Below are 14,727 nucleotides of genomic sequence, written 5' to 3' on the forward strand. Positions count from 1 at the left end.
GAATTTAGGACTTGTCTACACAGGGACGCCCAGGAAAATTAATCCAAATTAACTAAAAGGTGTGAATATCAAGTGGATTAGTTAAACTGCACTAAACTCCTGTTGCAGTAATGCTTCCAGTACAAGAATGCCTCATTATTGCATTAGATATTTGTCATGCTTCATCACTGATGTTTTGGTTTTCCATTGCAAAATACCCAAAGCCTGTAACTAATAAGCAAAAATGTGTTTAAATATTTCAGACTGTTTGACTCATTCATATTGCAACAATTATTGGCAAAGATGCGGTATGAAGAAATCCTTCATTCCTGTACAGTATTCCCAAAAGACGCAGCAGAAAGCACAATAGATCTGATCTGACATGGGGGTTGCAAATCAAATGCAACATGAGATACCCCGTTTGGTCTTTTAGTAACATTGCTGGGTTTACTATGGAGTGCGTCTTTAAGGGGAGGTGGGAGCAGAAACTGCATCTTCTGGTGGCAACCAGATGCATGACAGATACCCATTAGAAAACAGTGTTCCTTTGGTTACTAAACTACAATATGGCAGAGTGGACTGATCACACAACTGGAGGACAGGAATCCTCTCAAATTCTAATCTTGGCGCTTCATTTTGCTGTGTGTTCTTGGGCAAGTCACCTAGGCTGGGATTCAAAGGAGCCCAAGGAAATACGGTGCCTTTATTTTCCACATCTGCAAAGTGCAGCTGATATTACTAATCTACCTCACACTGGTTTTGTGAAAGCTAATTAACGTTTGCACAGACCTTCATATTTTCAAAGAACTACACAAGCATTAAGGGCCAAATTCTACTCTTATGTGTCCCTCTAATTCTCATATACTTCACTAGTATAATTAGATACCACAGTGAAATAGGAACATCTGGAACATCACAGGTAAAAAGAAACCTTCAACCTTCTGAAATCTGAACTTGGGGGACGAGTATTACAGGGCAGTTCTCACTGAATTCTCAAACCTATTTCAGTAGCCAGCAAACGAATGGAGCAGGAGCAGCAGCTTCCTAAACAAGACATAGAACAACCTCTGCTAACAAAGGCTCCCCCTTGCCTGAAAGGTTACGTCTCCTAATGTCCATCAATGACATGAGAACTCCCTCCAATATTGCAAACCTCAGTTATCAGAATTGATTTTAAGTCCATCCAAAACTACAACATATAGGTAAATAATGGCAGAATTAATGAATTCCGTGCATAAGTATTGGGAAATATTCATAATGTTAACTTTTTTAGCGCTGTTGTGTTTAATGTCTCAGTGCAAGTGCATGATGTGTCCTGTCTCTTTCAGGGTATTTGTCTTAAGTAAAAATATAATGGTTGATTTTCATCTGGTGTAAGTTAGCATCATTCTGTTGACTTAAATGGAACAATACTGATTTTACACTGAGAATCTAGCGCAGAATTGTAAGAAAAACTTTTCTAAAGACACGAAGATACTGAGCAGAGGCTTATATTATACAGCACTGAAATCCTGCATTTACAGCAAAGTTACTTGAAATCCTGGGACAAGTTTGCCTACATTTAGTGCCAATTTTGTTACAATTAAAAAAAACTCTTGCAAAGTAAATAGCACGTAACCAGGATGGTAGTAAAATATTGATGTGGTGTTAAATGCAATCTGATCATATCCAGACCTTTTAAATGCAGTTTATGTTCTCTGTTGTTTTAATCACATAAAAGGATTGGTGCATCTGTTTGTCTCTGTGGCATCTGGTGTACTGGGGAAGTATTGAAATATTGCTGAAGCATAATTTTGCCATCCATTGGCAGATTTTCTTAACTGCCATTCATTTGCATCACAGACGGGGTTGGTTCAGGTTTTATTTAGGCTTGTGTGTGTGTTTCAGGCAATTGAAAAGGAATTGTAAATTTCACATCTGGTATTAAAATGCCTACGATGACTTAGTATTGGTGGCACATTAGAAACACACTGCAGAATGGAATTTCATAATGTTTGCTGATTGGCTATAAACTTGTTTAAAAGGCAAATCAGAGAATTTGATAAACTATCTTTGGATTTTGGGAAAGGTTTATAAGATTGATTGATGCTGATTTATGCCCCCATGTCTGGTCCCCCAGGCCACTCTTCTCATTCAGGTCTCATCTCCTCCATAGTGCTCACAACAGGAAAATCATCTCTGATATAAACCATCATAAAAATCAAAACATCCTGGAGTAAGTTACAGGGAGATGTTCAAAGGCATGAAGTGAAATCCAATGAAGTCAGGTGTCCAAAGCCCATCTGTGCCTTTGAAAATCTCCCTCTGAATCACCATGTGCTCGCCCCCCAACCCAAATGACCATGATCTTGTTGCTTTACCCTTCCTTACCCAATCCCATCTGCACTTGTCATTTCCATGTCTAACATTAGATGGTCCCTGCCCCAAGGGGTTTACAGCCTGTCTGTGCTATGCATTGCCTAGCACACGTTTGGGCACCTGTACAATAATAAGATGGGGATAACAGCACAATGTATTTCAGATTTGAGTTTTTCCCCCAAAATTAAATCACCAGGGGATATAAAGTATGAACAACTGCAGCTGAAATGTTTAGACTATGCTGCCTTGGACTTAGAAAGTCCCAGTAAAAAGTCCCCTTTGCTTGCTCAGTTTAGAACCTGCATGAAACATTTACTGAAAACAAGTAACATGAATTTGGAAAGTAGGTCTGGCCCAGAGAGTGACTGTTTGTTCATGATGGTGCAAGGTGCCAAATTTCATAACCCTAAAAAGGGAACCCCTTGGCCTATCTCCAGATGGGTACTGCATGAGCGGTGTTAGCACAAGCTTCCTCCTCACACTCCACCAACCCTGTTCTGGAAGGACCATCAGAGCAAAGCGGGTATTTCCATTTCCCTGTTGTTCCGAGCATCACAGCTCACGTTGCCAAGAAGGGTGCCAATGGCGTAGGTGGTTTTTGTGATGCAGACACCTGCTCCTGTCCAGCAGGAAGAACAGTGAAGTCACCAACTAATTTCATGGAGTCTGTTCAGATGCCTTCCAAAGATGACGTTGCCTTTGAAAACTGTCTGAGCATCATACCACATTTAGGTTAATCTTAAATGGTATGGCATGGAGACTTTTATAATTTCCCAGCAATGCCGTGACCAGGAATACAGTAGAACCTCAGAGTTACGAACACCTTGGGAATGGAGGTTTGTAATTCTGAACAAAATGTTACATTTGTTCTTTCAAAAAGTTCACAGCTTTGAAACTTTACTACGCAGAAGAAAAATGCTGCCTTTAGCCATCTTAATTTAAATGAAACAAGCACAGAAACAGTTTCCTTACTTTGTCAAATATTTTTTTAAACTTTCCCCTTATTTTTTAGTAGTTAATGTTTAACACAGCACTATACTGTATTTACTTTTTGTTTGTTTGTTTCTGGTGCTGCCTGATTGCGTACTTCCAGTTCCAAATGAGGCTTGTGGTTGACCAGTCAGTTCGTAACTCTGGTGTTCTTAACTCTGACGTTCTACTGTAGAAAGATTTCTAGCTAGGGCAGAGTTCATAATCCCAGAATTATCTGTACCTCTGTGCCTGACCTGCTTCCCCGCCAGCCACAAAAGGCTCTGTTCTAATCTGGAAATCTATTACAGTGACATAGGAAAGACCACAATCCCTGATTGCTAAATGTCATTGTGACCGTTGTGCGCTTGGAGGGGTCACACTGAGATTGCTCCATCAGGGAAAACTGCAAAGAATGGGTCAGATGATCCCCCAAACTGGTGGTTATTCTAGTAATTAGATTCACCAAGCCCAGCCACCAAACAGTTTCTATAATATCTCACTGGTTACCCAGAAGCCAACAACACAGTTCCCTTAAAGCAACCCAGCCTTGAGCTCCCATCCAGACAGCCAAGTCAAATAAGGTGAGGATTACTGAAAGTCTTGTTCATCATGTGTAAAGTTCTACCAATCCCAAGGGATCGGACACATTGCCCACCAGGTCAAGGAATATTTCAGATCTTACCCACTTTGCAGCCAATTCTTATTAATTAAACTAAGTTTTATTAAAAAGAAAAGAGAGAGTATTGTGATTAAAAGATCATTAGACATAATAATATAAATAAAGTTTGTAGGTCAGTTTCATAGTAGAGACAGTGAGCTGCCAAGTTGCAAAAAGTTCTTTCCAAAATCAGTTCTTCAGGTTATAGTCCAAATAGGCAGTCCATATAAATTATTCCATGAGAAACAGCAGGGTAATCCAGACTGGCACTGGAGACCTCAGTCATATGACTCAAGCATCCCCTGTCCACACTTAAGCAGATCTGAGATGTAGGATTGGGGCCCTAGAGTTCTTTTATAGATCTCTGGCAGGCTACTATAGCATCTTGACTGTAGTCAACACAACAGGCATTTCTTGAATGAAGAAGAGGTAAATCACATCGTTGCTTTGGAGTAAAAATCCCTATTTCCTGTGTATACACAGGTAAACTAAACTATCCATTCAAACTATCAAGGTATTTCAATAGGGCACAGATAATTTAAGCTGAAGGTAATGTAAGTAATATTATTTTCTGCAAGATCTTACATCTTTGACCTTAAGGTTGACTGACCCATCCACAAGCATACTATAAGGTAATTAAGACATGAAAGTGAATGAGCATCCACAAGCTAATGTGGTTGCATGGTTAACATCTAATGAGATTCAAGTAAACACATATGAATGCAATTAGTTCTGATTCTCTAACACAGGTTTGCATTTCAAAGCTTTAAGTCTGTCTAGCATGGCGTTGTTAGCTATTTATAAGGAATGGCCCTAATGACCATTTATCTACTTTTCTAATATGTCTTTAAAAGTTGAATTTGGGTCATTTAGCCTGCTGGTTGTTTGCCCCTTTCTGCTCAGTGTCACAGGCAGCAAATTACATGGAACCTTATGGAACCTGTACCCTGGCATCTGTTATGGTGGGTGTTGGGTGTTACTGCAGTAGTCTAGATTTGGGGGATATTGACGTAACTCATAAGACTTTATACCATTTTTTACTATCTCCACTAATTCTAGTCGCCAAGATAATGCCTCACTTGAATTTAGAGACAGGGCTGAATTAATCCTCCAGTGCACAAATTTGAGGGGAGTTTGAACTCTGAAATTGGATTTGAATTTTGGTGGCTGTCTCTGGAACAAAGCAACCCAAAAACTCTGCAGCTGCTTGCGGGATACCTGCGGGTGAAATCTGCCAGGCATGCTGTCGCACACCAGGGCTTCTCAAACTTCCTTGGTTTTTAATTAAAAAAAAAAAAAACCAAAAAACCAGGTGACCCACTGTATCACACTGTTCTTTGCTGTTGCACAGGATTATGGGATTTTGATCATGGCAAGAAACAAGGGGTGTGTTTTGGGTGCTGGGGCTTGTGGATGCCAGTGGAGGATGGTGGCGGGAGTAAGTCTAGCCTGAGGTGTTGGAGAGAGGGTGCTGGCTGCTTAGATGGCATGTGGATGAGGAATTAATGGTTGTGGGATAGAGGGGCTGTCTGGCTGCTGGAATTGGGGAGAGTTGTTGGTTGCTATGTGGAGGGCTACTGGCATAGGGGTCAGGAACTTATGCTGGAGCTCAGCTAGAGTCCACTCTATACATTATGGCCCAAGGTGAGAATGGAAGCCAGGAAATCTCAAGATCTGGTACAGAGACAAACAATGTCTCTTGGATAATGCTTCCAGCTCTCCACTTGTGTAAAGCAGAGGTTAGCTGAAAACCCATGCTTCCCAAGACATCATAGAACGTACTTACTTCCACAACTTTCCACCAATGTAAACCTCCTTTTCCTCAGAGTGCAGTATCTTTAACCAGCAAAGCTGTATTTAGTAGTAGCACCCCAAGTATAATTGAGACCTTCCAGACTTTTCTATGTCTCTGAATTGTTGGCTCTGTTACACCTATAATAAAGAAACCCAACCCACAGGCATGCCAGTGAGCTATGGCAGAAAGTATTAAACTTGAATCACCGAGTTATGATCTGACATTTAGTCACAATAGCTCACATCAATGCTAAAGTTTTACAACAGCCCACGAGATGCCTCTCACATAAAGAGAAGATAGAAATAAGGTAACGGATGCTTACACAGAATTGTTTATCCTAGGGTAACAGCCAACTACAAACCATTTGTTATTTGCAGCTTATGACGAAGAGGCAATACCTTATTTAAAATACTCTTGCAGTGACGCAAGCATATGCACTGCAGCTACACCAAGCATCTTCTTAAAACACGGTAATGGAGTTTTAGAAAGGAGTGTTGTAATCAGGGTGATCTCAATGGGCTTTAATCTAATTGGGATCCAAGATTATAGCACATGGACTTAATGAATAGGAGAGTGGAGCTCATATGCTGAGTATTAGATCAAGAGATTAATTTAAAAAGATGTGGCAAAAAAAACCATTAAGCATTCATCATTGGCAAACGATAGTGAAGAACCGATGGGAACCACGGCACTGTGGCATATGGAATTATTTCAGGGCTATCTTTGGGGCTATCATTTCCTTTTTTAAAAAATACCAAATATTCAGCTAAAACTACTTAATTGGAAGGTTAAAGATCAAATTTCTGATTAAATATTTGTCAGTGTAAGAGCACAATCCCACTTAATGGAAGCCTAATTGAGCTAACCTTCAGTTATCATTAGCACTGTACCCAGATCAGACTTGCTTCACTCAGCGTGGCTATTTTTACAACACACAGAAGAGTAAATATGTTGACTCCAGATTCACATGACTGTGTCTGGCAAATGGTCCTTCTCGGTGGACCTTTTTCAAACTTATTTTTAGTATGTATCTCATCATTTATTTTATATTTTGGCTAAGCAGAATTAAGTATAATTTTTCAGGTTTAAAAGGTTAAGAAAACTTCAGAGCAATTTAAAAATGTTCATGAAAAAGAAAGGCTCCAAAATCAGAAGGGATTTATGAATGTTTGGAAAATTGTCCGACGAGGACAAGGGCTAAATTTTGATCTTATTTATCTGCCTCCCCGCCCCTCCAAGTTTAGGTGAAGTTTCAGTAGAACAGAAGTGAGAGGCATTTACAGGAATGAAGAACCGTTGCTCTATCCATCAAAGGAGCTTTATAAAATTCTTGCCAGCTCCAAGTAATTTCTTTTTGGCATACAAGTAAAACAACATTCATTTTCTCATTATCTAGCCTCATGGTAAAAGACAGATGAGCAGATTTTGTACTTGGTCTAGGAAATGGTCATGCCAGTTATGCAAAGCTGAATTAAAGAGCACATTGCTTCCATCTGATAGACGTTTTAACCTTTGCTATAGTGACTGAAAATTATTTTAGTGTGTCTGGTTGATTTTACCCCTCATACTCATACTTCTACAAAAGGGTAATGTGTGGCTATTCCCTTTGGGATTCGCCACCAAATGCATGGACAGGTGCCAGTCAATAAACCTGTCTCCCCTTGGGAAGCCCCAATGCCACCCAAGGGCAGGGTAGCGGAACCCACTAGGTGAAGGAAATGTCCCCAGAGAAGTGGATGAGCCACACTATTGGGACCACATCCATCTTGAAAAGGCGCAATTGTGCACCTGATAGGGTGGGTGCTTCCTTCAACTCGGAGTGGGGTTCCAGCTAGAAGCTGCAGCAGGCCTATTCGAATGGTCTTGACCTTTGTCTTGCAGTTGGAGTTCTGTAGTCCCTGCTGAGAGAAAACGTGGAGGGCCTATGGCAACCCCTTCCTTCTTTGTTTTGCCTCAGCATACATGTCGAAGGTCTGTGCTGGATGATCACTCGTCTTGGTGGGGAAGGACCCAGGTGTTCGGTAGCAGCTCAGATGTCTAAGCAGCCCAATGTAGGGGTGGCCTGCTTACCCCAGTTCGGGGAAGGCCATAGAAAAGGTGGCTAAAAAGCTCCCTTCCAACGTCTTCATCTTACCTCACGTGTCTGGAACAACGAGCTGCTAACCCTGAACACAAAGGTGTCTGTTTATGAGGCTTGTCTCCTAAGTACCCTCCTTTCCTGCTGTGAAACTCCAAGCAGGAGCGGAGACTGAACAGCTTCCACCTTTGCTATCTCAGAAAAATCCTTGAAGTCACTTGGGACCAATGGATCACTAACAACAAGATCCTTGAGAGAACTGGCCTGCAGACTATGCAGGCTACGCTGGATGCTCCCAGGCTTCGCTGGCAGGGACACATGGAGCGTATGCCTCAAGATCCTCCACCGAAGGCTGTGCTTTATGGCCAACCCAAGAACTGCCTGCAATGCAGAGGAAGGACAAAACTCCGATACAAGGTCAAGCAAGGTCTCAGGAAATTCAGCATTCCCACTGACAACTGGGAGAGCTCAGCCCACAACTCGTCAGTCTGGAGAAGCTGGGTGAAGGCTGGTGCAGTTATCACGGAGAGTCATCAGAGAGTCCAGGCTGAGGCCTGCAGGCGAGCCAGGAAGCAGTGTGTGCTCCAATCTCCATCTGGCAAGTGAACCTGTAGCCACTGTGGGAAGGTCTGCCACTCGCGCATTAGGCTCTTCTCTCACACTACTGTCAAGCACCATTGATTGACTGACTTTGTCGTATTTCCTTTCATCTGTCACAATGTTGGATGGCTATACATACAAAATGGCAAAAACCATGAGATTTTTCCTTCTTTCAACAGATATTCTATGGATGGAACATGCTTCCAGCCTTGTTGCACTCTGATTATTCACAGGAGTAACAGGCCCCAATCCTGTGAATTGCTGAGTATGTTCCCACTTCTCCAGTAGAAGTCATGATGATTTCAGGCTGTGCGGCACCTTACATGATCAAGCCTATAGAAACTGGTTTATTCCTCTATTATAAATATTTACCATTTGCATGACAGTAGTGCCTCACCAACAAGATCAGGGCCCCATTGTGCTATGTACTGTTCAAACACAACGTGAGAGACAGTCCCTACCTTGAAGTGTTTAAACTTTAAATAGACAGAGAGAGGTAACATGACTTGCCCAAAGTCACATGGAAGGCTAGTGGCAGGTCTCCTGATTCCCAGTCCAGTGCCCTATCCACTGGACCATACTGCCTCTATGTTCCTGATTCTGCACCAATGAAGTCAATGTTAATTTATCTGTTGACTTCAACAGAAGGATGCACGGTTTCTTTCACAGTGCACTGTGGGTCTTTTGGGAGCCTATTCTGTGACAGGCTGTTCCGTGAACTCCCACTGACTTCACTATGAGTTATGGATGCTCAGTACCTCCCATAGGATTGGGACCATGGTGAAACAAAGGAGAATTTATACACATACTTTATGTAGTATATATTTTCATTCATTTTGTTCTTAATTATCTTCAGTAATGGAAAAGATCTCTAGGGTTTGAGTTAAATTTAAACAAAATGCAAAATGAAGTAACAATAATGCAACAAGAATAATTAAGCTCTTCTGTTCTTAATTAGTGAAGGAACAAATTACCAGCTCCTAATCTGTGGCACAGTAAAGGAGTTCTTATTGAGCTGCTGACGGTTGGAGACTTGTTACTATAAGGGAAGATTTTGAAATGTTTAGAGATCTTCAGTTAAAAAGGTGCTATCAAAGTATTGCTATTGCAGGTGTGAACGGATCTGAAAATGTTTACTGCTGGGGGAATTCTGCACCACTGCGCATGCGCAGAATTTATGTCACCCGCAGATTTCTTTGCTTCCCCACAGAAAAATGACTTTCTGACGGGGAAGCAAAGTGAAGCCACAAGAGCTGTCATGCGATCCTCCCCAGCAATATGTTTTGGGTGCCCAGGGCAGCCAGCAGAGAAGTAAATCACTGTGGGACAGGGGGCGGGACTGGGGAAGACCTGGCTGGTGGCTCCTACCCTGCCCTGGGCTCAGTTGTTAGTCGCGGCTGGGCTGGGGAGGATTGGACTTCCTCTTCCCCTGCTCAGCATCTGGGGCCAGGTCAGACCCACCCCCAGATTTCTCCCCCAGCTGCAGGACACTCTGCAAACTCCCTCTTCCTGCCCCCATCACTCCTTAACTGCAAGGGGAGGGATCCCTGTATAGGGAACTACTCCCCCATCCGTCCAGCCCCCGTGCATCTAGACCCCGTCATGCCCAGATCCTCCCACAGAGCCTCATCCCACATGCACTTAGAACCCACCCTCATGAGCCCCACTTCCTCTGCACCTGGACCCCCCACTGAACCCCCCATACCCAGACCCCTGCCAAGCTTTATCCCCCCATACCCAGACATTCCCCCCGCTGAGCCCCAACCACTTTCATATTGATCCCCCTGCAGAGTCCCATTACCATTGCACCCAGAACACCCCAACAAGCCTCTGCACATCCAGATCTCCCCCACACCTGGATCCTCCACTGAGCTGCCCGCACCCAGCTTGCCCCACACAGAACCCCTCCACACTAGGATCCTGTCTTGCTGAGCCTGCCTGCTCACACCTGGTGCATGTGGCATGGAGGGGCAGGGCCCTGGGGTGTTTCTGGGGCAGGCCTGATCTTTGTGCTGTGTCAGGATTGGGTGCTGAGTCCATGTCCTGGGGTCGGGAACTGCATAGTGATCTCCCATCTTTGTGCAGCCAGTGGCCTGTGCTCCCCAATGCCATGCTGGAGCCTCCACATTTATTTGACAAATAAAATTTGCAGAATTTTAAAATATTTTGCCCAGAATTTTTAATTTTTTGGCGCAGAATGCCCACAGGAGTAGAAAATGCACCACTATCCACAAGCTGAGAATAAAAAGGTTCCCATGTCATTTTCAATTGCAGTTTGCCTCAGCCAGTAGCAACAGACTCCTGAAGTCTGTAATACTTTACATTTTAAAATAACCTCTTTTAGTGCTAAAAAACAGCACAACCAAAATTGGAGATAGTGTGACTAAACATAAAACAAGCTGCAAAGAGAGGCCAGAAACATATGAAAACAAACAAAAAGATTAATGTACACCCTGATACAGAGTACGGAAGCAAACATCAACCAAAAACAATCATAACTTGGAAAAACAAGACAACACAGGGCTAAAAACCAAGATCTTTTTATTTTACTAGTTAGCATGATTTTGCTATCATTCTGGAGTGACTACTGAACAGGAACTGAAGTAAAATCAAAAGTACTTGAAACTTTCTTATACAGGAAAAATTCACTAATCCTGAACGCATCACAGCAAATTGGCTAATTTTATCCATACCAGGTTATATTAACCAGATGTTACATTAAACAACATGTGATCTTCATGATTCTCCACAACTGTAAATTATGACAGAAGTATAGACATGAAATAAATTATAGCTGAAGACATGTAGCTCCTTATTTAAAAAAACCCCACAAACCATTAATGCTGCCCAGTTGATTAGCACACTGCACTTATGTCAATGTTTTATAGGTGCAATGTAGTATTTTGTAGGTTATTTGCAGTCATCCATAATACCTCCTGAACACATCTGTTTGGTAACACACATTTAAGTGCAATTATTCAACTCTAGAACACTTTAAAACTTTTTACTGAAGCTAAACTTACTTTTAATTGATTGAGCTTTCTATTTGGTCATGCAACAGCTGCTTTTTGGTTTTATCTTGTGGGGGATGGGGCTAGTGTTCTCTCACATTCTAAAACAGATTATGGACCTAATTCATTTTCAAATACCAATTTGCTCCTTGAGTAATCCCCCTGAAATCAATGGGACCATTCGTGGAGTAAAGTTTACTCATTGGAAGGGTATCAGAACACTGTCTGGCCTTAAAAGAATTTTGTTCTTTCATTTGAACTATATATTACTAATTACAACAACATACTCCAAGACCGCTGTTATACCAGGTACCCACATTTCTAGGAGGGTTAAAAGCCTTTGGCCTGTACCTAGAGGCTTGGAAATGTCCTTGTGTGTTTTTTCTGACATACACACCTTGGTGAAAGTCCTAAACTGCGCTAAAAGTAATGAAGAAAATCAAGGAATGTCTGAGCGTCTCACTTTCCACTTCAAACGCCAACTGTTCACGTAGTCGTTGGTGTAGGGTGTGCAGATACAGTAAATGGCAGCGCAGTATTGATGTAACAAACAGATTCTAGATTCTCTCTCCTTCTGTCTTCCAGGCAAATGGGGGATGACTGCATTACAGAAGAGAGACACTTTCAATCGCTAGGAAAGATGATGCAATCCCCACTCCGGCAGCATCCATGGTAGTCTCATAGGATACTCCTTTGGCCAGTGCAGCTGGAGGTACATGAACTGTGCCGTGGAGATAAGAACTGGTGAGGGAGAAAGGAAAAAAAAAATCTAGGTAAAGAAATATGCAAATAAGAATTCAAGCACAGAACTTACAGGAGAACTAGTTTCTATTTAGAAGATAAACAGGCAAGAAGGTTTCTATACAGCTCTGAAGATGGGAGGCACTATATAAATGCTAAACTTTCCTACTATTGTATAGTATTAGAAGGAGCGTACTCTAAGAGTGGAAATGTCCTGTAAAGAGTACGGCCCTAGTTTAGCCTTGGCACCGACAGAGCTCAGGTACAAACCCAGCTTACAGGAGTGCTGCAGTCTTGACACTGAACGTCTATGTCCATATGGGAAGCCCAATGTCAGGAGTGAGTAACAGATGGAGGTGAGGGAAGTACAGGAAATTCTATTAAGCAAATTTGGGCGAATGCATATTTTAAAGTTATTTTTGAAAAAATAAGGTATATATTCTCCATGGCTGTAAAACACCTCAGAGTTCAAGGTCTCTTCCTGAGCCAGATTCGGAAAGCACTTACTGCCACGGGTGAGAAGTTATTCAGATGAACAGCCCCAGTGAAGTCAATAAGCAGCTTTCAATATGAATTCAAAACCTGGTCCGCTGTCATTCGGTCATTCAGACACGCAAGCCACTCAGCACTTACATGATGATGCTGGCCTACATTAAAAGGGAGCTCTCTCTGGTGTTAGAAGCCACAGAAATAATAACCCAACTGGTGGGATTCCCTCTGACACCATTTCCAGAACCCCTTGTCCAGTTCTGGGAGAACACTTCAGTTCCACTCTGGATTTAGTCACTCAGGTTCCTTTATTTGGCATACAGCAAAGCTATGCTGAGTTGATCAGACTCAAGCATAGGGGATAGGTATACGGGGTACCACACATCCAAATTTACACAAACTCTTCCTTTATGTATATTTACACATCAAATTGCATTTGCAATTCTTTACACCTCACACATTTTTGGCTTGGCTTGGTTACTTGCAGCCTGTACAGCATGCTCTGTCCATGTGCTGTTCACATGTTACATTCTGTGTTTATCTTGCCCACAGTCCCTAGCATCCAGGTGTTGCTGCTTATTTTAGCTAGCACAGACATCCTCACTCCAGCATATTGTTTGTCAAGCCCCTGTTTACAACTTAACCTTCCATTCACCTTCTCAATTACGCCCACTAAGAAACGACGCGAGTTACTTATGTCAAGCCAGGCCTACACCAACACCAAATGAAGGCTAGCGACAGAAAAAAAATCACACAAAAGCTCATTTGCTATATGGAATTAGCCAGCCCTGGTATGCTTTCACTGCTTCTATTGCTGCACGGACAGCAAAATACAAGGGTTACAGCTGTGGCAGACTCTCTCTGCCTCAAGCTGACCTGCTAAGTCTTAGCAGAGAGGAAGGACCAAGCATTCGACGGCAATTGTTGAAAAAACGATTACCTGCCTTTCGTAACTGTTGCTCTTCGAGATGTGTTGCTCGTGTCCATTCCATTCTAGGTGTGTGCGCGGCCGTCGGAGATTTTTGCCTTAGTGGTCCCCGTAGGGCCAGCTGTGGTGCCCTCTAGCCTGCTGCATTCACACCGCGGTTTATCAGGCACCGCCGTCCCACGCCCTCTCAGTTCTTTCTTGCCGACAACTCCAAGACAGGGGCAGGAGGGTGGGTAATGGAATGGAGATGAGCCACACATCGTGAAGAACAGTTATGAAAGGTAGGTAACCGTTTTTCCTTCTTTGAGTGCTTGCTCATGTCGATTCCATTCGAGGTGGTTCGCCAGCCGTATCAATGGAGGCGGCCTCGGAGTTCACCGTCACACAGCTTGCAGCACAGCTCTGCCAAAGCCAGCGTCGTCTCCCGCCCGCTGGGTCGGCGCGTAGGGCGACGCGAACGTATGGACAGAGGACTAGGTGGCGGCCCGACAGATCTCTTGGATCGGCGCCTGCGCTAGGAAGGCCGCAGCCGCCGCCCGCGCTCTAGTGCAATGAGCCGTCATGATCACTGGCGGGGGCACTGTTGCCAGCTCGTAGCAGTGGCAGATGCACGCCGTGAGTCAAGACGAAATTCTCTGGGCAGACACCGCGCAGCCCTTCATCCTGTCCACGACAGCAACGAACGATTGCGTTGACTTACAGACGGCCATATTCTATCGACGTAGAAGGCCAGCGCCCGTCTGACGTCCAGCATATGCAGCCTGCACTCCTCATCTGATGCGTGAGGCTTTGGACAGAGGACCAGTAAGTAAATGTCCTGGTCCATGTGGAACTGGGAAACAACCTTGGGCAGAAAAGCCGGATGTGGGTGCATCTGGACCTTGTCCTTGTAGAAGACCATATAGGGTGGCTCTGACGTGAGTGCCCTGATCTCGGACACCTACTGGGCCGACGTTATAGCGACCGAGGAGGACACCTTCCAGGAAAGGAGCAGGAGGGAGCAGGAAGCTAGGGGTTCAAAAGGAGGGCCCATGAGCTTTGACAGCACCAGATTCAGGCCCTACGGGGGAACTGGGTCTCGGGTTGAGGCGCTCTAGCCTGTTCAGGAACCACACTGTC

At 43.5% G+C, this 14,727-nt stretch overlaps 1 protein-coding gene across 2 annotated transcripts in view; it reads right to left on the bottom strand.

Moving 5' to 3' along the window:
• Positions 1–10,983: 10,983 nt before the first annotated feature.
• SUSD1 (sushi domain containing 1) overlaps positions 10,984–14,727 on the bottom strand; it is a 79,060-nt gene continuing 75,316 nt past the window's right edge. For both annotated transcript variants that reach the window (XM_074953517.1, XM_074953516.1), the window contains one exon: positions 10,984–12,191. In XM_074953517.1, coding sequence (XP_074809618.1) covers positions 12,056–12,191 — 136 coding nt within the window. In that variant the 3' untranslated portion in view covers positions 10,984–12,055. The remainder of the gene's footprint in view (positions 12,192–14,727) is intronic.

This window comes from Natator depressus, chromosome 5 (assembly GCF_965152275.1).
Source record: "Natator depressus isolate rNatDep1 chromosome 5, rNatDep2.hap1, whole genome shotgun sequence".
In the NCBI taxonomy this organism is placed as follows: Eukaryota; Metazoa; Chordata; order Testudines; family Cheloniidae; genus Natator; species Natator depressus.